This window comes from Corvus moneduloides, chromosome 6 (assembly GCF_009650955.1).
Source record: "Corvus moneduloides isolate bCorMon1 chromosome 6, bCorMon1.pri, whole genome shotgun sequence".
NCBI classification, from domain to species: domain Eukaryota; kingdom Metazoa; phylum Chordata; class Aves; order Passeriformes; family Corvidae; genus Corvus; species Corvus moneduloides.
In genome coordinates this window covers 4,660,808-4,686,662 of record NC_045481.1, presented here as the reverse complement: position 1 = coordinate 4,686,662, position 25,855 = coordinate 4,660,808, and the positions used below count along the sequence as shown (strand labels likewise).

General features: G+C 40.9%; 1 protein-coding gene across 3 annotated transcripts in view; it reads right to left on the bottom strand.

Annotated features, from left to right (window-relative positions):
* Positions 1 to 25,855, bottom strand: part of KIAA0586 (KIAA0586 ortholog) — a 68,312-nt gene that overhangs the window by 4,540 nt on the left and 37,917 nt on the right. For 2 of the 3 annotated variants that reach the window (XM_032113512.1, XM_032113514.1), the window contains exons 29-30: positions 24,664 to 24,803; positions 21,047 to 21,134 (exon numbers count right to left, since the gene is read on the bottom strand). In XM_032113512.1, the coding sequence (XP_031969403.1) occupies positions 21,047 to 21,134; positions 24,664 to 24,803 (228 nt within the window). The remainder of the gene's footprint in view (positions 1 to 21,046; positions 21,135 to 24,663; positions 24,804 to 25,855) is intronic. The other variant, XM_032113513.1, reaches the window with a different exon arrangement.

The window sequence follows — 25,855 nt, the reverse complement described above, 5'->3', positions numbered from 1 at the left end:
TAACTCCTCTGACTGGGTGTCCATATATTAAATAAAACGATTTTAAATCTATCTGGGGATGAAAGAGAGCCATATCTTGTAAGTGAAAAGTGTAATCATGGAAACACAGAATGGTTTGGGTTGGAAGGCACCTTAAAGACCATCCTGTTCCAACCCCCTGCCACAGGCAGGGGCACCTTCCACTATCCCAGGCTGCTCCAAGCCCCATCCAAGCTGGCCTGGAACACTGCCAGGGATGGGGCAGCCACAGCTTCTGTGGGCACCCTGTGCCAGTGTCCCCCCACCCTCACAATCAAGAATTTTTTTCTAATATCTAATCTTAACCTATTCTCTTTCATTTTGAAGCCATTCCCCCTTGTCCTGTCAGTCCATGCTCTTGTAAATCATCTCTCCCCATCAAGACCATAAATAGGAAGGTGCTTGAAGGATCAGGGCCCAGGTTATTTTTCAGCGTAAAACCAGGACCATAATTACTGTAATTATCTACATATTACTTCCTAAAATTTCAAAACAATCCTCCCTCTACTCCCCAGCTGAAGCAGCTCACTTCAAGAGCATGAATAAACTGTAAAAACAACTCCAGTGCAGTGCTCTCATTCCTTTAATAGCAGGGGCCGATAGGAATGGCTTGTTTCTTCTTCTGCCAGATTCCAGCTGCTTCTCTTTGTTTATTCCTGACTTCAAAGTTTCAAACACTGTCCTGTACCAACAAATAACTTCCTCCAGATGGCATTAGCTCAAGTGCTCTGAGCACTGGGATAGCACAGCACCTGCAGATCTAACTCAGCATCTCAAAATCTTCATTGAAGGTGCCTTTTTTTCCCCCCTGTCATTCCCCCATTTTGCTTTTTCCCTACATAAAAGGATTTACATCTGCCATACAGTTACAAAGACCATCAGCAGGGAAGAAGAGTTGTCAGAAATTCTTTACATTAATGGCTAAAGCAAAGTAGAAGAATAAATGTCTACAGGCTCAAAGGTAACAGAACCACTGTCAGTAGAAACATTTTACAGAATCCCAGAATGGTTTGGGTTGGAAGACCTTAAAGCTCATCCAGTTCCAACTCCTGTCATGGACAGGGACACCTTCCACTAGGCCAGGTTGCTCCAAGCCCCATCCCACCTGGTCTGGAACACTGCCAGGGATGGGACATCCACAGCTTCTGTGGGCAACCTATGCCAGGGCCTCACAGGGAAGAATTTCTTCCTCACATCTAATCTAAACCTACTCTCTTTGAGTTTAAAGTAATTTCTCCTTGTCCAGTCACTCCATGCCCTTGTCCAAAGTCCCTCTCCAGCTCTCTTGGAGCTACTTTAGACACTGGCAGGGGCTTTAAGGTCTCTCTGGAGTCTTCTCCAGGCTGAACATCCCCAGCTCTCTCAGCCTGCCAGTCTCTCTTACCTGCCCCTCAAATTCTCCCTTATCTGTTCCTCTCTTTTCTCCTCTCTCAGCCTCTCCTATCTGCTCCTTTTACCTGTAAGTAAACCTGTGAGGTACATATTTGTACCAATCTGTGTCCTGTCCATGTCTCCATGGGTTTCTGTGTGGTACCACACTGAAATTCACTTACTTGCATATGTGGCTGTACAGGCAAGTTACCAAGAGCAACCTAAGAAGTGGCATTTTTTGGCAAAATCAGAATTATTCCAGGCTTGCTGGGCTAACACATACTGATAAGAAAAATCCATATGTTGATGTAAGTAATTCTGAAGGCTGCACTGAAAAGAGAAATTACACTGCAATGTCAGTCATGCTACTAATTATAATGATATTTAGCATTTCCAGTTCAGAGTCATGTTTAGCTGTATTGTGCATATTGGCTATTTAATGTTTCTGGAATTCAATGGCTTATAAATTTGAAAGTGGTTAGGTTATAGAACTAAAAGAATACAATCTTTTCAGGAATAAGCAGGACCATCAACAGGTTCTCAAATAATCTAATTTTTTGGGGCAAAGTTATTCTCCATTTATTAGAAATGACAGATTCTCCTCCAGAGCTTTTCTTGCTCTGGCCACCTTGAATCCATGGGCTTTTTTAGGTTATTGTGGAGAAGTTGGCCTTTCTCAGCTCTGCCAGAAATGTGCTTTTCCAGGCAGGGACTTTCTTCTTGTTTTGTGAATGCTTTGCCAAGCATTACCTGGCTGCAGGTGAGAGCTCTGCCTTTCACTGGGACAGAAACACAGACAAACAAGAACAAGATGTCCTGCAAATGCCTGCAGGTCTCTTTTTTAACTCCAACCCAGACTGCCCCAACTTAGCTGTTTCATGACAAACAGAAAAGACTCGAGGCAAAACAAGGCCAAATTTCTAGGGCTGAGTTACATGAAAAGGGTACATTTACAATTAAAACACTTGAGTTGTTTTACAGAAATGGACAGACATCTGTAGGACCTGAGCCAGAAATGTCTGGATTTAAAAGCACGAGTCTACTGCTGGAGCTGAAAAAACACAGTTTCATTCTCAAAGGCTGCAGCCAACTCATAAACTTCCATAAGTGGGCCACAGACACCAGTGGAGACAGAAAACTATATAGTATGAGTTCAGTTCAAGTTCTGACCTAAACTTGGCAAATTCCACCTTCCCCTTGGTGTCATGTACTTACAAAAACCCTGCACACAAGCACACAGAAAATAAACACGTGTATACACACACTGTGCTTTTGCTGTTTGTTTGTTTAATGTATAGCCCAGCAATAAATATTTCCAAAAAGAAAATAAATGCAGCTCCCCAGTCAGCAAAGGAGGGTGGGGCCAGGCCCAGCAGGTAACAAATATTTCAAAGAAGAATATTTGAAAATGGTTTTTTCCTCCTCTCAAGTCAGAGTTCATGGTTCAGTGGTTTTCCAGAACACTCTATATTCCCACCAACAGCAACACTAAACAGAACAAAAACTAGAAATACATTAAAGAAACTAGAACCAGATTTTTCAAAATCCTAACACAGAGACCAGTAGGGAAAGGCAGACAGAAAGCAGCTCCAAAAACATCTAGAAATGAGATTGCAGAGTTTACTAAATAAATATTTCCTTTTGGTGCCTAAAATCTACTCTGCTCCTTTAGATCTGGCATCCTTTGCTCTGTAGGACCTCTCACTGCTTAACAAATTCATTCCCTGGCCACATCTCTTGCTGCTGTTTCCCACCAAATCCCTTCCAAAAGATGTTTTAACGATCTTTCCAAATAACTACAATAATTATTAATACTATGAAGAAATATTAAAAGTGAATTTGATTTTTCCATACAGATGGCTGTGATTTTTGGATGTGCAATTGGCTCAGAACAAATAAGTCTTTCCTTAATATTCAAGCACTGCTGTTTCTAGGTTGCAACCATTTTCCTGAGGAAAACCCGGACGAGGCTCTGTGGCAAATACTGAAGCTGCAGCTTTTATTTCAAAATAAAAAAAGGAGAAGGAGTTGGTTCCTTACTGGTCCAGAGTCTCTGAAAAACCACCAGGAAAATGTGTATCTTGTGCGAGGGCTGGGGGGAGGAGTAATCCCTAAATCCACAAGAGATAACCTAGGTAAACAGCTGGTGGAATCAGGAGAATCTGACAAGTGATAATTTAAAAACTGCAGATCTAATGGTGTAATTAATATTTTACTTATTCAGTAAAACCAAATATCACCTACATGCCAATTTTTTTTTTTTCTAATTTTATGCAAAATCTAACCAGCAAGTGGACAGGAAGGTAATTTTAAAAGCATATTTGTATAATATATTCAGCTCTGTTATTCACACCTTCATGTTTGGGGCTCCAAAAGACATTTTAATGCCTGTATCTGAAACAAAATAAAGAAGCTAAAAAAAAAGGGACTCAAATGATCAATCGTGGGAATTCACACTTAATTTTAAGATAAAGTTCTGCTGAACTCCCTTAGGATGCAGAGTCAGTCAGTGCAAACCCAGCAGTAGGACTGGCTCCACTGAGACCTCGTATCTTAATGATATTAATTGCAGCAATACTGCCTCCAGCTTATCTGCATCGTGCCACAGTGCCAGACATAACAGCACTCACAGCCTGCCTGAGGAGTGGCAAGGAAAAGGAATAAAAATCAAAGCATCTTTTTAATTCTTAGAAGTTACATGGCCTCCTTTTATTGAAAAATATTGTAAAGATACTTTACACGAATAATTAAAGTTGAGTGACCAAAGTCAAGTGATGTTTCACCATCAATTAAGATTTGAAAATTAACTTCTTCCCAGTTCACAGTTAAAATGCAGGTGGGTGTCCCTGTGAGGCTGTGGATGCTCCATCCCTGGCAGTGTCCAAGGCCAGGTTGGATCTTGGAGCAACTTGGGATAGTGGAAGGTGTCCCTGCCCATGGTAGGGGTTGGAACTGGAGAATTCCAAGCACAGCTTGCTGCCCAGCCCTGCCAGCTCCTCAGATACCAAATATCCTTAGGATAAGGAGAAAATCCTTAGGAATCTCAGAGGATGAGTTTCAGTGAATCCCAGTAAGAAGTCACAAGCTACTTTCTACCACTAAAAAGTGCAATGAGAGACCTTGATGAGCTCTCCCTCAGACAAGAGGATTTCCTGGGCAAGGAGGTTTTATCCCCTCCAGCCACAGCAGCAATCTGCACCCAGATTTGAGTGAAAGCTAGGGAATGGGTATCAGAAAGAAAAAGAAAACTTTCTGCCTGAAGGGCAGTGCTGCAGGGCAGAATTTTCTCATTGCAAGTCACTCCTCACATATAATGGAGCCACTAAATGCATTCTTATAATAAAACATTAAATAAGTTACACTCTATAAAAAACTTCAAATAACGAGTGTTTTTCTAGATGACCACAAGCAAAATAGCTTTATTTCTCTACTCTGAATACTTAAATATTCACATGATCCTGTGCATTTGTTTGATGATTTTCACTAACAAAGTCATGGGATTCCCCATATGGAAACAGTTTGCCAAGACTCCCATTACTGTACTACCATTACAATGATCTGGCATATTAAAATGCTTCTACCTACAGCACAATTACCCCAAATTTTTGTAATTACACCTTTTCAAAAGAAGATGATGAACGTTTTCCCCAGGAACAAAACAAAACAAGACAGAACAAAGCCAGCCCTATACAGCTAGCATTTTCCAATGGTCAGTCTAATAAATTCCAGAATATTTCTATGCACATTTCTAGTACATGAACAAACAAACTTAGAAAAAAATACATCTTTCCCAGCCTTTTGTTTGGCAGCAGAGTGGCCACTACAGATCTTGCCATTTGTGGATATCAATGACCTTTGGAAAATGTATAGGAATAAGCAGTTCTAGGGAGCTTAGAGAAGCAAACAACTTCTCTGTTAGCTCAGAAAGAGGACTGAGTAAGTAAGCACATGTTCAAATAAGGAAAACATTAAAAGTCTTTATTGGAAGATCTGGGAGCTCACTGTTATAGAAGCATGAAATCGTTCAGGGTAGAAAACACTTCTAATATCATCAAGTCCAACCATTCACCCGCCACCACCACGTTCACCCCTAAAACATGTTCCCAAGTGCCACATCCAACACATTTTCTGAACACTTTCAGGGATGGCGATTCCAACACTCCCCTGGGCAGCCTGTTCCCATGTCTGACCACCCTTTCAGTGAATAAATTTTTCATAATATCCGATCTAAATCTCCCTTGGGGTAACTTGAGACCATTTCCTCTGGTTCTGTCTGTGTCCAGACCCTATTTTGACCTGCTCTTGAAATGAGCACTCAGTGTGATGACAAGTAACTCTGCCTCTACAGTCTAATGCCTGGGACCAGAAACTTGGAAAGGTCTGAGAGTAAATATATGATTTTATCTTGTGCTATTTTAAAGTTTGTTAAAATACAAAATGATTAAACTTTGTGCAATAGAGATAAGCATTCCTCCTTGTTAAAAAAAAAAAAAAAAAAAGAATACACTAACCTTGGCCTGTTACATGGGAAAGAGTAAAAGCAAAATTCCTTTGCAATACTTGGGTGAATCTGAGCTCTAAACCAGTAGAATAAATGAGCTGGAGAAATGCACTGCTCTACATTTATGTTGCACATTAAGCACAGTGCACCACCTTCTCCACTCTCTCTTAGACACATCAGTGATTTTAGTATCGCACCCCCTCCATCTCTGCTAAGTGGTATAAAACACAGGGAAATCTGCAGGCAGCTCCCACCAACACTGTGTCTCCTGAAGGATTCACTGCCAAGGAACAGCTCCCCAGCAGCACCAGAGAAACCAACAACTCTCATCAGGAGCTGCTCCGCACAACCCTTCGAGCCTGCATCAAGCAGGGCCTTGAACAGAGCCCTTTACATCAGGTTCTCATTTGGGCAGATGCTCTTTGCTGCTGAAGCTGCAGCCACATGCACACAAATTGAAATTTGGGCTGCTGGCTGCACCAGCTTCCTTCAGGACCCACTGCAGCTCTTTGACTCTTCCCAGCTCAAGCTGTCGGTGCCAAATGCGGTGAGCACCCAGTTCATCCCCAGCTTCCCTCAGTGCTTTGGGCCATGAGCAGGATTAACAGAGCTTGTAGGCAGACTGAGAGAAAATCATTCATCAGTTCTCTGGGTTTAAAAATCCCTGGCCAAAATACAGGGAAATCTGCACTGGAAAGAAGCATATACAGAATTCCAGTCTGCATGTGTGGGAGCAGAGTGTGGGCTCTGCTTGGTGATGGGCACGACTCGGAATCATCCAACCATTCAGGCTGGAAAAGACCTCTCAGGTGAAGGGCACAGACACCTGGCTCTGTGCACCATTATAAAGCACACACCTGAATTCAGGAGCTGCTCACAGGAACAGCAATTACACAAAGCTCCTTAGGAAAGCAGCTTTTGCAAACCCTCCACAAACCTGACAGTGACACAGACTCAACTATTTAGCACAATCCCGATCTGACATGATGACACCCAGTGTGTGCCAGTAGGAAAAGCCCAATGGCAAAGGAAGTCTTATCTCGTGTGCCTCATGGAATTTAATGGCTCCCCAGTAGGTTACCTGAAGCAAATTCATTCACATTATACACACAATACACTCCCAAGTTCAGGAACACTTTCTCTGCAAGTATCAGATAAAGCAATCTGTTTTCTGGCAGTTTCTTGCACATACTACAATAAGACCTGAATTTTAAGAAACATTACCCATTATTTTCTTTCTTTCTTTCCGCCTCTTACATATCAGGGAAGAATTGAGTCTGGAATATGCTTAAAATTCAATACATCTCCAAGTTGGGGAATATGTTTTCCCTCGTCATTACTCTGTCACTGAGCATTATGCTGCCTACACAAGAGCAGGAGAGAACAAATGCTTAAAGATCATCTTTCTTTACACACAACATTTAAATGTCACTGTTATTTGATGCAATATTGGGTGTTTTTTAAATCTTGCAGGCAGAGAAGACACATGTTGCAAAATCTCTTGCAACAGGACTGTCTCCTACAATGTTGGAAGCCTGGAAAGGGTCTGGATCATGCCTGGGGCCTCTCTCACTAATTCTGCAATGCAAACTGCAATGTAGTTTTCTCTCTGCTATTACAGAGTTCTGCAATCCTTCCCTATTCCTTCAGATGAGAAGTAAACAGGTTAATGCAGACTCATTGTGCCTTGCTCTGTATTTTTAGAGAGCTGCTTGGAAAGGGAATAGTGGAGTATTCAAGGTGTAGCTTTATTCACACAACCTACATTTATGAACCACAGGAAGTTTCCTGGAAACCTATTCTAAATCTGATAAGAAAAATCCTCATTAAGAATCATTTGCTTGTTTAATTTTCACTTAGTGAGCTTTAATGTACCATAAAAGTAATAACAACAGTCCCTTAACTAAATACTGCTTGTCTTGTATTCATTAATTTTAGAAGAACACAAAACTGCCTGTAGATACAGGAAGCTGCTGGAAAATAAAAAAGGAACCAATCACATAAACTCAAACGAGAGTGTTTTTTTTTTTTTTTTTTTTTTTTTTTTTTTTTTTTTGTGGAACACGGAGTTCAACAAAAATGTATTCTGTTCACTGTACACACGACACCAATGGGAATAAGAGCCAGTTCAAGTTCTAAGTTACCATTACTTGGGTAATGGCTTCAAGCTGCAAGGCACAGCTGTACGGGCCCAGCCAGACAGGCTATCACAGCAATGCTTTGATAGCATGGGGCCCTTAAGTGTCAGGATATAGAAAAGGCAGCAGTTGTTGGCTGTGAAAACAGTCTGATACAAACCAGATGGGGACTCACTTGATGGGCAACACAAAGGAAAACAATTGGCTCATTCAACAAAGTCAGGCCACTGCCCCAGAGAATTAACAGAAGACAATAACAGTCAACCAGAGTTGATGCAAACAAGAAACAGCCATGTGGTTACGGTTTAAGGAATTGTTTCTCCTTAGACTAAACATAAAGTTTTGATTTCTAATTCTCATATTCATTAATTTCAGTCTCGTTTACAAGCCCCTTCTTCCTCCAAAGTCTTCCGTGTAATTCATTTATGTAGCACCAGCCTTCACACACCTACTTAAACAAGAAAAAAAATCTATGACAAAGGCAGCTATATTAATCTAATGTTTCCTGAGGAATGCTAAGACCACAGACAACTTTCTGAACCATGGCAGAACAACGTTACAGATACACAAAGTGTTATTAGACATATTTGCATGCATATGGCAATATATTTGCTGATTCTTTTTGATTTGAAATGCATAAAGCCCAATAGGTCACATGCTGGGTTACCAGAGTACAGATGTCCTCCAGTTTTGTGAAAAGTTCTTCTGGTTTCTTACTTAGGTTTTTTTTTTAAGCAAACTTCAGATCAATTATGTTGCCACATAAGAGTTTTGTCAGGCTACAGTTAAAAAATCTATTAAAACAGCTATTACCAAAGCTTTTTTGAAGCAATCAAAAATTAAAAAACTTGCCATTTCAGCCATAACTCAAAAAATTTCCAGCCCACTCATTTTTAGAAGCTTGTAGAAGATTATGGTCCAAAATCTTAATTGCTCTTGCTGTTTTATTACAGGAAATACGAAAGTGACATGTGCAAAGGTATTTTGATTACAAATTACTTACAGAGATTGCACAATAACTCAGACCTCTAAGGGCCTTCTGCAATTTTACTCTCAGACTGAAAACATCTGAACTTTCTTTTCATATACTTCAAACTATTCCCTCTGGCAGGCTCTGCACGGTGGAGCTCCACACGAGTGGGAGCACTGGGATGGCACCGCTCTGAGAGGCAGCCACACCTGCAAATCCAAGCAAGGACCTGGACATGGAGATGTCCTGGATACCTTGTGAAATCAGTGTCCTCAGTCCTGTCAGCTTTAGCACACCACCACACATCATGGAATCCCAGAATGGTTTGGGGTGGAAGAGACCTAAAAACCCATCCAGTTCCACCCCCTGCCATGGGAAGGGACACCTTCCACTATCCCAGGTTGCTCCAAGCTCCACCCAATATTGCCATGAACACTTCCAGGGATGGGGCATCCACAGCTTCTCTGGGCAACCTCTGCCAGGGCCTCAACACTCTCACAGGGAAAATTTTTTTCCTAATATCTAATCTAAACCCACTCTGAATGTATGGTTCTCATTTAACAGGCTGACTCTGGAATGACAGAGGAAGGGAGTTTGTCCTTTAAGAAAGTGAAAAAAACCCTCTCTGAATTAATGAATCAGAGAGTCAGGCCCTAATCATCCTAAGCGGTTCTAGCCTTCAGCTGCTGTGGTTCTCCAGCCTTTGAGCACGACTTCACTTCAAAAAAAGGCCAAAACACGGCCTTGGCTGCATTCAAACCAAACCATCACGTACTGTAGGTAGAAAAATCAGCTTTTACTTCAGTTTCCTGCCATAAGCACAGAGCCAAGACCCCAACAAAGCCTTTGTGTTATGCTCTCTCTGAGCTAAAACATCTTCCCGGTAGAACCGCGGGGCTGATTTCCAAAAGCGTGGCCAAATTCTTGAAACCTCCACTGCAGGGCTGGGCTGTCCCATTGTAGCAGAGAAGACCTTGCCTGCAGTGCTGCTATTATTCATTTTTCACATCATATATATCGAGGTCAGACCACATTTTCTATATGTGCAGCTGAAATTTTGCGTTGAGTCTCTCTGTTAGGTCGTTACTAGAAAATTACGAACCTTAGGAACAGAACAGCCTTTATTTATCAAGCCTTAAACCTCAGAGATACTGGCAGTCGTAGTCTTGCATTAAAAGCAGATGAGAGAGGAGCAGAAACCTCTTTAAATCCCAGGTCTGTCTGCACAGGCAAACCCCAATTGCTGTTGTAAAAAGGGTTTTGGACATGGTCCGTCAGAGAACGCCTGCACATAAAGGCCAGCTGGAGTGGGGGGAGGCACGGCTGCCCAGGCTCCTTCAAAGTGAGGATTCCAACAGGAAACTGCTCCCCCTTTTCTCTCCTCTCTCTTTTTTTTTCTTTTTAATCAGGAAGGAAGCTTCATCTTCAGAAACAAGCATTCCCTGTGTAATCTCCCTGCTTGGCTGTCTCTAGGAGTGGGTCCAATTACTGAAATAAGCAACATGCACTTCTGAGAAGACAATTGTGTATTTACACTGTAACTCAAACTAGGAAATATTTCCCATTTATAACTCTGATTTACGTAACGGGGCACAATGGCAGCTGTTAAGTAAATTAAACTATTTTCTCAAGATCTGTAATTATGGTTTCAGGATAATAAAAACACACCAGAAAAAAAAGTCTGAAATAAAGCAATTTGCAACAAATTCTGTGCTTGTTAAGTCTACTGAAGATACAATGGCCTGACAAGGACAGACACTGCAGCTGTTTTACTGTCTTTAAACAAACACAGCTCTGCCTAACTCTTGCAATATGCACAGTGCCTAAAACAAGTCATGATATGCAACCCTGACATTATTACTTTACTGGAACAACCTGAGTTAGGATGGAGAGCAGCAGATCACCCTATTAAGTCTAACCCACCTTGACTGGCTAATTTTGAGCCAAAACATAAACATAATTCTACCAGACCCAGAAAAGGTGAGGTGCATCTTCATGGTTCACATCTGGTTGATGATTTATTAATTTGTATTAAAAATACATGCCTATATGACATTAAAAAAAGGAAGAGTTAACTGGAAGGCAAAGTCATGCTGTACACAAAGACAAACAGTTAATTCCCTGCAGCCAAAGCACTGGGGGAAAAAAAATGCATTTCACAGAGCTGCTCCATATTTTGTGTCACACTCAACAACTTTCACTCAGGTTGTTTAGAACTGTGCTTAAAACCAGCTCTTCTTTCTTTAAAAGCAAAACATAAGTTTTAGATTAGAGCGACAAGACACACAAAGGTTCTAAATTTAAATTAAGTTTTTCTAGGGGTAGGGTTTTTTTTTCTCCCCTGAATGACAGCACTCATGACAAAAACCAGAACACAGTAGTCCACAGACGAAGTTTAACCCATCTCCATCATTTACTACCGTTCCTTGCAAATGCAGTCACCAAAAGCACATTTGCAAGTGGTATTTCAGAGATGAGGATTTGTTGTACTTCACTTACAGAATGAGTTGTATGGAAGATGAAGAGGGTTTTATTCCAGCTTTATGTTAGGAAATGTTATTCCACACTGTTACACAACACAGCCCCATGTGCAGCCTCAGCACTGAGCAACAGGTCACGCATGACAACTTTAATCTTCACTCACCAGCTCTTACCCTATTTTTTAACAAGAATGCTACTTTGGCAGCCTGCATTTCTCAAAATCAGCATCTTATCAAAGAGTAGCATTACCATTATTTACACAGTGTTCTTCATTTGGAAGACATCCTAGATAACATTTACTCCATGCTGTTGCCTTACTTGAAAGTTTCATGGGCTCCTATTCTTAAGAAATTAATCCCATGGGCACTGGAAACCTATATTTATATTTAATTATAGGCAGTCTTTGTACCACTGTATTGAGAAGGCAGAGCTGGACAAACCTGGCTTCCCTTTGGTGCATGAAGTCAAAGGTCTGTCTGCTCCTAAAGTATCTAGAAAAATAAGCAAATAAAGTACCTAGTGACAACACTGGTCACCAGCATGAAAACTGCCTGTAAGACAAGCCCTTGCACAATCTAATAAGCAATAGAATTTTAAAAATGTGATTTGATTGTGGACAGAAATCATCTAAATATCCATCTTTATTGGCCACCTTGGTTCTCTTCAGAACTTTACAGCTGCGCCTCACCTCTCCTAGCAGTGCCAAAAATTTACAAAGCATTAAAAAAGAAAAAGAAAAAAAGTTTATCATCTGAGAATGACAGCTTCTGTGAATCCCCAGTCTGCTTTGTAAAAGAGGTCTGGCAGCAGATAGTCAGAATTTGTGAGTTATTCATCACTCATCTCATACACACTCATGTCCTAGGGATTTCTCTCCTACCCAGCCACCCCCCACACTAACAGCTGGCTCCTTCCAGGTTTTATGCAGTGCTTAAAAAAGCTGAATTGAGAGCAATTTAAGAACAGGTAAAGCTGAAGGGAGTCCAGCTGCCTCTGCCCAGGGCTCAGCAAACCCAGCACAGCAGGGAGAGCAGAAGCTGCTCCTTCTGTTGCGCTGCTCTCAGACTTGCACGAGCCGCTGAATTATAAAAGGCAACATCTGCCTTCCCTGCCAACCAGAAAAATATAACAAACTCAGCACATACTGAAGACATAAAGCCTGCATTTCTCCTACCACAGTGCTATATATGTTTCTCCAAGTTGAAATTTGTGTTTGTAATACTCCTTGTCTTCACCTGTCACCAAACAGTATCCAGGCAATGTGTTGCCAGCACCCAAAAGCATCAAGACTTCCTGCTCTGATACTGATGCCTTTTATAAAAGAAACTAAAAAGAAAAAAGGGAGATAAGAGACCTACTTAAATGACTGTTAATCCAAATAAGGATGGTCATCCTAGGAGATCCTGTGGTACATGTGCCAACTGAACTAACCCAGCTGGCAGCAGGTCTACCTGAGACCTGGAATGGTTCCTGACTCCAGCTTAGCTGGCACTGATGTACCAGGCTGTACCCAGAGAGTGACTGAGGAGTGTAAATGTATCTTATTCAGGAAACTGCCTTTGTAGGCTGTAATCTGTGTGAGAAACCGTAGCATAATCCTGGAGGCAGTAACTGCAACCAAATGCCCTGCTGAAAAGGGAATGTTATTTCTCTGAATCACAAATGCAAAGAATGGTTTGGGTTGGAAGAGACCTTTAAAGGTCATCGGGTTCCAACCCCCCTACCATGGGCAGGGACACTTTCCACTGTCCCAGGCTGCTCCAAGTCCCGTCCAACCTTGAACATTTCCAGGGATAGGCCAGCCACAGATTCTGTGGGCAACCTGTGCCAGGACCTCACCACCCTCACAGCAAAAAATTTCTTCTTAACATCTAATCTAAACCTGACTCTTTTCAGCTGTAAACCATTGCCCCCCATCCTGTATAAAAAGTCCACCTCCCTCCCTTTTATAAGGCCCCTTTAAGGTACTGGAAGGCCACAATGAGGTCTCCCTGGAGCCTTCTCCAGGCTGAATAATCCCAGCTCTCCCAGCACAGCAGAGGTGCTCCAGCCCTCTGATCACTTCTTGTTGCAGTGACACAGTGAGGCACATCCTTTAGAACAACCAGGATTCCCATTTACATTCTTTTACCATCACTGCTAACAAATAGGCATGTGAATTAAACTAGTACAAGACCACAAAAATTGAATGCCTCTTCACAACATTTTGACAGAAGATGATGTGCAAAGGGACTTCAGACTCAATTATATGTCTATAAATGAGCAACAGGTTCAGGAGAGACTGTTCTGATCCTTTTCCATGACCTACCACAACACACAGGCCACAGAACAGCTAAGCATGCTTACTTTCTAGATACACATCAGTTCTTTCTTGTTAAACCATGGGCTCAGAGCTGTGGAACCACTAATTTGTGAGAAACTTCTCCCTCCAGAGAAGAACTAACTGGAAACAGCCCTGGGGCTGATGTAAGCATTAAGTACATGGGGAGTCTCTGTCCTTAGGTGGCTTGCCCAAGCCCATTAATTTTTTGTGTGTGTCCCCCATTTATATAAGCAATGTTTGCATGAAAGGGGAAAGCAGGTCAGCCTAGTCAGCTTGCCACCATCTGCTTTTATTCAGAGTTGCTCAAGATCAGTGCCAGTGGGATCAGTGCCCATTAAAGGGGTTTATTGTGTGTGTTTATTTTTTGCTCTTTACAATGAAGGCAACAGCAATTACTGTAAGTTTGTAAAAGTGCATACAAATCATAATCCTCAATACAAAGCTGCTTCAGTCAGATCCCAGTGAGTTTACAAATCCTAGACAGGCTGTGAGAAAGGCTGTCCTGGCACAACAATTTCCATAGACTGGGGAGGAGTGTGGTAGTGTCCAGGAGATCAGAGACTTGTATTTAATATTTGTTATCAAGACCATCCCATGTTTGCAGCCCACAGCAACTCCAGCTGATTCACCACCACATGAGAGTCTTAGACAAAAGAAAAAGCCTCACATTGGAGCTTGACCCCCAGACAGGCTGACAATAGATGGATTTATACAACTAAAACTGGAACTGGTGAGAGATCAAAGGTAGGCTGCCAAAGTGGAAATAGCAATTTAGAGCTCTCAGCTAGTACATTCCAGCTCCTAAGAGTGGATATGCAGCAGCAAGAGGCACCCTTCCTTTAAGGAGAATTCTGCCTAGGATATGACTGGCCACTAGAGACACAAGCTACCAGACACCCTGAAATGAAACAAAATATCAAAAACCCCCAAACAATTAAACAATTGTAAAAATCCCCCACCCTAACTGGCAAAAAGGGGAAAGAAAAGGGAAAATATAGAGAATCGCAGTAGTAGAACTGCAAGGCTTTGGTTCCAGGTAGTCACAAGTGTTTAAAAAATAAATGCAATTATGAATTAATTTTGAAAAAATAAATTCTAATTAATTTGGATATAAAATTCTTTACATTTTTAAGATGTACTTCAGAACAGAAGGTCCTCTGAACCTTCTGGTGTCTGGGTGATGTGATGTAGGCACCTCAGTAGGCACCTGGACTAGGCACCACATGATATTTTGAGGTAAAAAGGGCATAAAGTGATAGGAAAAGTGGGCAATGGCCTTAAGACAAAGGAAGGTAGATTTAAGTTAGATATTAGGATGAAACTCTTTATTATATGGGTGGGGAGGCCCTGGCACAGGGTGCCCAGAGAAGCTGTGGATGCCCCATCCCTGGCAGTGCTCCAGGCCAGGCTGGACAGGGCTTGGAGCAACCTGGGATAGTGGAAGGTGTCCCTGCCCATGGCAGGGGGTTGGAAAGAGATGATCTTTAAGGTCCCTTCCAACCCAGACCTGTCTGTGATTCCATGATTCTACGAAAAAGGACAAAATCCAAATGTACACTTGGTGCTTTGTGCAGCAGTGCCACAGGTTTTCAGCTTATCAGGATGAAAAAGGCACTGGTCCCTCAATATTTTCACATTACAGACCCCATGCATGACAGAAATACCAGGCTTAATGTTGGCATTGCCCCAAAGTTTAACTTATGATCTACAAAACACACTTAGAGGGATGCCAGAGATCACTGGATTAGATCACCTGCAATCCTTTAAAATCCAGGGTTGAAGAGGGAATGAGATGAGATTTTGGAATATTTACTTTGAGCCCCAGAAAATCTGAATAAGGACAAGCAAAGAGTCTAAATATTTGACAGTCTCCATAGGAAATAATACTTTCAGTAGTGATCACATCACTTTGAAAAAGTTTTTCTTTCCCTTTCTGCAGAAAAAACCCATCTGGTGCTGGAATTTCACTGAAAATCCCTGCTGCTGTGTTCAGACCAGGGGAGGGGATTGGTACAGGAACACACCCTGAAATTCAGCAAAATAAGTGTATTTAAACACAAAGATCTTCTCAAAAGGGAGGCTTTCTTCTTTTTACTGTATGAAAAGTGCAAAATAGTTCCCTCCAGAGATCACACGTACACACATCCAGTTGTGAATTCTCCTCAGGACTGGATGAGGGAGATGTGAGAATACAAAAAGCTGTGCAGATTTCGTGGTGGGTGTAAAGCACCATCAGCACAGGCACCAAGGGAAGGCTAAAAAGGGAAGTTTTCTGCCTTTGCACATGGCAAAAGCTTCAGCACAAGGTCACAGCAATGTCACTGCAGCAGAGAGAGCTGTATCCCTCTGTGACACTTAAGGAGAGCTGCAGGAGAAGAACTGACTCTCAGCCTCTTAGAAGTTGAAGGAAATTGCCAAGTGATCTGTAGGAAAAGGACTGGGAAATACATGGTGTGGAACTGGCCTCCAGAGGAGAATCCCTTCTCCCTGAGCACAGCACTCAGCAGGAAACTCTCAGACTGCAGAGCAATATGACACTGCTTGGTACTGTTCTCTTCAAGTATAAACTGCGTTGTCTTGTTTTTGTAATTTCTCCATCTGACTACCTGGATTTCAATTCATCTAGATTCCTCAAAAAATCAAATTACATTCTAGGAGTCTGAAAAGCAAACCAGAGTTGTGCTTCACCTGCTTGCAGTTCCTATTCTTCACACCTTTAGGACAAATAAGCGAGGGGAAGAAATGACAGCTCTATGAGACCAGAGGATCATTTCCCAGGAAGTGATCTTTTGGGAATGGGTACAAAGGTGTGCACGGTCCCATGAAACCCACAGCAGTTCCTGGTGTTTGGTTCCTCATGACTCAAACCTGAAGCAGCAGCAGAACACACCCACAGCAGGACACCATCATCCACAGTGATAAATTCACACAAGACTTTGCCTTAAGCTATGAAAAGTCCAACTTCTCGTTTAACATTTTGTCTGAAAAATAACTGAAGTAACTCAGTGGGAAAAGAAGCAGCCACAGATATAAATGACACTTGTTAATAGAGAAATAATATTTACAAAAGCCAAGAAACTGAAAGCTCCTGTTCCAAAGGTACTGTAAAACAGCTAAATATCAACTTACAGGAATTCAAACCAGAAGCTCTTAAGTGTGGCTACTGAGGATTTTATGTGGGATATTATGCAAAATGCACACGTATTACTCACATGCATGTTTTCCACTTCATGGGCTATCATGTAACTGCTTGGACATGTGCAGAATAAACAAAACCTCCTTGAGAACTGGCATTCTAAACCACTTGGAGCACCTGAAAGCTAATGACTAGTGTAGAAAAGACAGAGCTTCTGTGGGAAATGCAGCTTTGCATTGCCTGACTTGCCCAAATGTAAAATACATTAACTGAGTGATGTCAGTGAGCTACCTGATAGCACAGTGAGGTAACTGGATAGGAAAACCAGAGGAAAAATAGACCAGAAACATCCCTGGAAAGAGTTCAAGACCAGGCTGGATGAGGCTTGGAGCAACCTGGTCTAGTGGAAGGTGTTGCTGCCCGTGGCAGGGGGTGGAACTAAATGACATTTGAGGTCCCTTCCAACCTAAACCATTCTGTGAGTCTGTGACAAGAATTCTGAAGAAGCACTGAAAAAAACTTACATAAAACACCTGCCTGAAAAATGCCTTAATTACAGCTAAGTGATTTCATTACTCCAATTTCCAAGATCTTCTCTCAGAAATGAGGCAAATTCAAGGAGCAATACAGGCTGCACAAACTGTTTCTGCCTCTCAGGTTGTGGTGGTTCACTCTACAGTGTGGAAGAAGAGCTCTGGTTTGCTTCACTAGCTGCTATTTCCAGGGTGGTATGGAGAGTCTTTAGAAAAAGCCTTCAGAGAAATTCAGGCCAAAAAAAGAAACAGCAGGATATTAAGGGAAAAGTAAACTTCCAGTAGAATAGTCATGGAGTTTGACCAAAACAGTTCCAGTTCTAAGAAAAAAAGAAAGACCTTTAGCCTTATCCTAATCTTCTTCCTTCCTTGAAGCATCTGTTATAGATTTTCCTCACGTCACAATAGTTTTAAGAAAAAATAACCCAAAACCTAACTCAGAGCAACTCCTGGCTGAAGAAGAAAGACAAAGAAGTATTCAGTTATAGCCATATTTTCAGTATTACAGCTTTCAATACAGCCTAATGTCAATGTTAACAAAGAAGCAGCCCATTTTCAATACTGAACAAGGACTATGGAATTTTTGTTTTTATACAGATTGTTTTAAGGGCTTCTTGTCTTCTTATTCATTTATTGCACAGATCATCTCCTCCCACAAGCAGTTGTGCAATCTCTCTGTGGCAGCAAAGCCAATTGCTTAGTGTCCCAATATTCCTTTCCCACATATTTACACTGCCTGAATGTAATTCACTAGCTGGAGATAAAAAGGAATTACTATCATCAAATCATTCTCTCCAGGTCCCACTTTGAGAGTCTATGCTGTAGGAAGATAATTAAGTGAAGATACATCTACCTCTGAGCTGCTCATATTAAAGTTTAAAAATGCTCTGCACTCAAGCATTGCCACCTGTTCTTTCATTTTAATTTTGAAAATTCTGAATCCCTTTAATGTAAGCCTGAAAATGTTTAAATTCTGGAAATACGAGCATTCACCAACCACAACAATTACTATCATATTAAATTCATGAAGATATATGAAAGAACGGTACAAAGATTAAAGGGTATTATAAAGCCAAAAATATATATGCATGTATATTATGTACTACAACTATACATTTTCAAACCACTGTCTCCACTGTGTCTAGAGAAGGCACACATTTCAATTAATAATACACCCAGGCTTGATTTTCAGTTGTAACTTTCAGGAGACTTTACCCTTTCAGGCATGATATTGTAGCAGTCCTGAACTTCCAACTTTCATTAGAAGCCATCAATCAACTTTCTTTCAGTAAAAACACATGTTCACTGCAGACCACAGAAATTTTTAAACAACAAAAGAAAGCTCTAACGTATATATATGTTTATGGCCATTGAAAGATGAATCAAATCCTGTCATGTACTTATCAATTAAATAAAAATGGCTTTTTTACATCCGACTCGAAGTCCAAAACAATTTTTCTTTTCTCCCAACACTGTGAATTCACACTTCATCTAGGGCTTTGAATTTCCTAAACTCTTAATACCAATCCAACCACTTACCCTTTAAACTCTGAAAAACTACCTAAATGCTCCAAAATACTTCTCCATTTCCAGGCAAGCATTCCTTGTCCCTTGCTATCCCAGCAAAGGCAACCATCTGACATAAAGCTTTTATAAACAAGGTGCTTTGAACTCACAGTAACAGATGTGCTTAATTTTAAAATGTTGTATTTACTTAAACCCACTTATACTTATCATGTTGCAAGCTTTCCTTTTTCTTATTAATTTTTACCCTCAACTTTTGGCCTGATTAAGGTCTCTGTGGTGAAGCTTAGAGAGAGAAGACAACCTGGTTAAAACTGACAGACAGTTGTTTCCATTTGCAAATCCTTGAGATTTTTATTGGCTTATTAAATACGTATACTTTGAATGAGATTTCAATTATCCTGGTATATAAATCATACTTTTTTTTTGTTTCTCTCAAAGAAAACTGACTACTGCCATCTCCTGGTCACACGTTTTCAGCTGACAGACACAGCTGGACCATGCCCAAATTCCCTGGGTTACAGTAGAGATAAATGCAGAGGTAAAAATAGGCAAACAGAGACCTGCACTAAGTTATGCCACTTCAGCTCTGGAAACTTTTCCACTAATTATCCACTATAATTTTTACATTATTCATAACTTTCTTCATATGCAAACCATGGTTTTGAAATTAGGTTCCAAGTCCCACGACCAATAACATTGGCCTGGGGCTTTTCTTACCACTTTTAAATATTTGAAGCAAAATAATTCCCTCAGAATTCGATGAGATGTTCTTAAAAAATTAAATGGAAGAAGTTCAAAGAATTATTTTTAAAAGGGCTTGAAGGAAGAATTTCTCTGTGCTAGGGTGGAGCAATTATAATTGCATATACTGTAGACAGGCAGGTTTTTAGATTCTTGTTCTTAGAATGTTAAGATTAAAACTGCTCCACATCTCACTGTAGCACCTCCACAAACTTATCTGCTAAAACAACTACCCATGGCAGTCATGTGCACAGTTCATGCTATTCCAACACTGACTTGAACTACAATAAACAGAAGATATTTTCTCCCTCTCTTTCATCATCCTGAACACCTTTACACACACTGTTAAGAAACCTCCAAAAATAGCACAGATAATACTTAGTGTCCTTCACAACAGAAAATCAGTATCTGTTACACACCAGTTTGAAGCCCATCCCAAACCAGATCATTTTAACATTGAAAATATCTTTTTTTCTCCACATTTGCATAATCTTAACTTCATATTATCTTTCAGTTCTCCTGTAGCACTCCTGTGTTTTCTCAAGCATACGAGCCACTCCCTTTATCACAACATTATGAACATCTCATTTGCTGAGCAGCACTCTATAAAGCAATTAAGATTCAGTTGACTACAGAAAATGCACATTGTAATGCTCTTGGCAAATACAAATTTAAATAAATACTTAATTGCCAAGATTCTGATGACTTACATACAGATTCATTCAGAGAATCATAGAATGGTTTGGGTTGGAAGGGACCTTAAAGCTCATCCAGTTCCAACCCCTGCCATGGACAGGGACACCTTCTCCTATCCCAGGTTGCTCCAAGCCCTGTACAACCTGGCCTTGAACAATTCCAGGGATGGGGAGCCACAGCTTCTGTGGGCAACCTGGGCCTCAGCACCCTCACAGGGAAGAATTCCTTCCCAGTATCCCATCTAACCCTGCCCTCTGTCAGTGTGAAGCCATTGCCCATTGTCCTGCCATTCCATGCCCTTGTTCAAAGTCCCTCTCCAGCTCTCTTGGAGCCCATTTAGGCACTTGAAGGGGCTCTAAGGTCTCCCTGGAGCTGTCTCTTCTCCAGGCTGAATTTCCAATCCTTTCAGTGTGCTCCAACAATATTGTAACTATGTACACATACAGCCAGAACTTTGTACACATGTATACACTATGTACATATAAATGTCTGGAAATGCTGTAGTAATGAAAACCAAATTTTAAAAAATCAGCACTATTATGTCAGTATTCAACAATACTTAGAAGTGATGTGCTTAACTGAGGGAACTCTGCATATTGACATTGATTTACCTTCTTGTTGCATCTCTTCAGATTTCCTTCTCACAAAGATAACTCGGGGTCTCACAGTCTCAACGTGTGCAGCTCCTTGGCTTTCCTCCTACATATCATACATTAAAATCACATTACAAATCTCACTTTTGATGAAAAAGCACAGCAAGATTACATTCAGCTTCAAGAAACATCCAAAGAAGTTTTTAAAGATTCATTGAATGTGCACTTGTTCTCTTTACATTTGACTTCAAGAGAATTCAGCTCTGAATTAACCTATTACAGCTATTCCCTCTAGACAAACATCCTGGGAGCAGTAGGCATGGATGGAAAAGTCCCATTTAGACCTGAAGACACAGGAGACTTTCAGTTTTTACTCAAAGCATGTACTGGAAAGAACATAAAATTTCTCTGGCTTTCTTCAATACCCAGAATGTTTCCCTAGGTACTACGCTCCTGACTAACAAGAGAAAGATGAAAGAGAAAAGAAATATAAAAATTTCAGCACACAGGTTGGAAAACACAGGCCAAGTCTAAAATTTATTTCCTTGACCATGTTTTTAGAACTGGTTGCTCCAAGCATCATCCAGCCTGGTCTTGGACACTTCCAGGGATGGGGCAGCCACAGCAGCTCTGGGCAACCTGTGCCAGGGCCTCCCCACCCTCACAGGGAAGAATTCCTCCCTAATCTCTAATCTAACCCTGCCCTCTGTCAGTTTAAAACCACTGCCATTATGTGCCTGTCTAGAAGACTTAAGCTTTCTCTTAAGACAGACAAATTTAAAGCAGACAAGATGAGAAAGAGTTGAGATTATTTTCTGACAGCATGAAGGTCTCATGGAAACGTGACTGAAGGACACCAACATTACACTAAGTGTCAGCAGAATAACAGTTCTCATGGGTCTATTTGAAGTGTGGTTTTGGGGTTTTTTTTTTGTTTTATATTGGACTTAAAATAGAGAAAATCAAAACTCAGTTTAAACTGAATGGAGCTGCAAATAGAAGTTGAGAGATAACACAGATTCATAACCTACAATTATGCATTCCTGAAGGTTACAAAGCTAAAATGAAAGCTAATGAGAATACCAAAGTGACAATCCCACTTGAAAAATGTGGATTGTATAAAAACATCCGTACTTATAAAAGAATATTATGAAAATATTTTGCAACCAAGTGATTTTCTAAGATTTTAACAATGCATTTGGGACTTCAAATGATTTAGATTTACCATCTCTGGAATGTGTAGCCACACAAATATGACTTCAATGTTCCTGTCCCTCCCATGATCAAAATTATTTATTTAGAATAGGAAGAGCCCAGCTTCCTCCTAGTCATTCTCTTGCTTCTTAGAGCCAAGACCATGGGGGCAAAATGGCCACAAATAACAGTCAATTCCTGTATTGTTGCACAAGAATGGACAGGAGGGGTCAAAGTAAAGACACATTTAGTCTGGCTTTCTGTCTAACAGTGGCTAAAAGCATATATAAATCTCAAAGAAAAAAAATCTAATGCCAGAAATGGAGGAGCAGCCAAGGAATTTGGGTAGATAAGAGAATTCCTGTATGACTTAAGCCATTTGTTTTGGACCGAGTGACCACACAGACTTCACTCTTCATGACTAAAAGGCATTTGTTTGTGTCCTGTGTGAAAACTCAGTGCTCTTTCTGCTGGTGAAAACCCGACCTACACACCAGTGCCAGGAGGGAAACAAGCCTGGCAGCTCCACATCACTGCCACAACCTCCGTGACACGAGGATCCTGTTCACACAGGCCGCAGAAACCACCCAGGCTTTGCCATCACCTCCCAAGCCCAAGGCCCAGCAGGACACCATCTGAAATCCTGCATTTTCTCAGGTCTCTCAGCAAACTTTGCTCCTAAATAGATTTGTCTTCTGGCTTTGTCTGTGGGTGATACAGTTTCATTTCAATGAAGGCAAACACTGTCCAGAGATGAAGAACAAGATGTGAGTCAGTGACTAACTTGTGAGGAAATCCTTCAAGAAGTTTGAAGTGATTATTGCCTTAACGAATGAATCACCCTGAAAGCCTGAGTACCTCTTGCTCTCTTTCTGTTACCAGAAAATCTGTTTCCTGCAGGCAGGTGACAAGGCAGATCCAAGGGCAGAGCTGCATACAGATGCCATCCTTAATTAAACCAGGGGAAAGGTTCATCCTTGTCACAAGGCAGACAAATGCTGTCACAACAAGCTTGCAAATCACCTGGTACAGGGATTATTTATTCATTTCAGAGAAGGATGTAGAGATCTAGTAGAGGATCTTATGGAATATGGCTTAACCACAGTAAACATCTCTCCTGGATGGGGCAATCACTTACAAGTATGATCACCTCATAGAAAAGATAAAAAGTTATCCTGTGAGAAAGTGATTTAGAGTCTTCCATCAGGAATAACCACACTCGGGAAAAACCAAACCCAACAAAACCACACAAAGTTCTGGGGTTTGGTTGCATGGTTTGAAGGGAAGGGCGAGTTCTACATGCCAGCAGGCAAAAAAAAAAAGCCACACTAAGGGTTCAGATGTGAGAAAAACTTTCTAAAGATAAGATAATGTATAACTACCTACAGATAAAGGGTAAGATAATTTATAACTATCTGTATATTTTTTGTGAAAGACACCCGTGTCACCCCCTCTGTCCCTATTACTTTTGGCTAGAATCCACTTTTGCCTGTGCACAGTCATTCAAAGGAAGTTTGTTCTGGTGAGCTCAAAGTGAAAGATGTGTAACATATAAAATCTTCTTTGAAGATGCAACACATCACTTCAGGTGGCAAATTTAAGAACTGCTCGGATACCAATGGCACAATACACATCAAAGCTCAAAAACATAAACCCAAAGACAGGTTAACACAAGATAGAAGGTTATTTTTAATACAGAACAGGGAAGGACAGAATTTATCCATGAACACAGCAACCATGGTAAGTATATAATACTTTCAAACACACTGTGAAGCCTCACGTATTTGACAGCAGTCTGCCACCTCATTTTTAGCTTTTGCCACTTGTTATTTGAATTTATCTCTAGTTAGCAAATAAACCATCATCGCTAGGTAACAGCACATACTAATAAAGTAGCAAAAATTTACCTGTCTAGGTTTGAATCAGAGATCAACAGGATGTTCCCTCTACCTTTAAGTGTTCTGAGGTTCATCATCCTTACTGCCTTTCCAACCCTGCCCCTATTAGGACAAATGAAGCTCCTGAAATGCTGAGTCAGTGGGTTACAACTCTGAGGCCAAATCTCTGTTGGCACTTCCTCAATCATATATCCATGATGTATGTTATCCTGCATTTGAAAGACTGTGCCCCTAAAACATGGGAATGCCCCAATGAATTATGTATAGGACTGGATCCTGTGAGACCAGTGAAGCTGTGAGGAAGTGCAGGAAAGATAAAAAAAAAGGTCTGAGTTTTATAGACTGGATATTATCAGGATTTGTCACAGGAAACACAATCACCTTTATTGCACACATGTACCTTGACTCCAGCTCCTCAGCTGAATGTGTCACTTTAAATGCACCAATTCTGTCATGTCAGGCACGACAGTGAAACAGGAAAATTTGTTTTCCCAGGTTTCAGTTTGCTCTTTCTGACTAGGCACAAAAATCCTTCCAGCTCACCTGGGACAGATCCTCTGGGAGTGGTCTCACTCTGCAGCCTGGCTGGGCTGCTGGCAGAGCAGGATCTGAACCTGGCTGTGACTCCAGTTCAGCCAAAAGCATCGGACTAGGACTTGTATCTGCATCTCCAAGAATTTCTGCTGGGAGAAAAAAATTCCTTCATGAGATGGAGCCATAATCTCCTGGTCAACTCATGTGGCAGAATGTCCAGCCTTTCAAACTTCCCACAGTGGGACATGCAGTGTTAAAGAGAATGATTTCCTCCTTACAGGGCTCATTGTATATCCCTTAAATTGCTCTTGTGGGGATAAAAATGAAATAAGGAATACATGTCTGTGGAAATTGAAAAAATAAATCAGCTTTATCATCTGTAGATTTCTAATGTGGCAGCATCTGAGAAAGCTTCAGAGCTGTACATTCATATGCTTAATGAGCGTTATCACACTTACTGGAAAGAAATTGGAAAAGCTTCTTCACTAAAATGTTTCACTCCTGTATGAACTAAAAGAAACCTGTATATAGTCTATTTTAAAGGGATAATTTGCTCTCTAATTCAACATTTATCATGGTTTTGCAGCCTGTAAGTGTGTAAAACATCTTTATGAAAAATTTACTGACAGCTCATGAACTAACTTTAGCCTTCTGCTATCATACAGAGCCAAAGAATGATTTTTAAGCCTAATTAACTATAATCATTGCTTAATTAACTGTAATTATTGTTCACTTTAAGACTGCATGTGCCACATTTCATTTGCATGTTGGTTTTCGTATCCCTGACTCTAAGCATTGGAAACAAGGATTTATAAATGACTGATCATCAAGATGCTGTTACGTACCAACACCTGCTGTGTCCTACAAATGGACATTGTGTTTCCATAATACAAATAAAAACTGGTCACAAAACTGAAAACAACCCACAGACACACAGTCCCCAAAATTCTTACAGATACCTCTGTGAGTGACTCATTCTGAAAGAGGAACTGAGTATCCACTGCAAGGTTTCATGTGCAGAGATGCACACCCTGAAATATGTGAACTCTGACACCCACTGGTGCAGCTACTATTTAGTATCAGCCCTAAAAATAATTATCAAATAAAATGCTGGACCTGCATTGTAGCTGTTGTAGCTACCAGGAAATAGCTGACTTGCACTAGAGGCTGAAGGACAGGCAATCTCACATTCCAGGGGAGA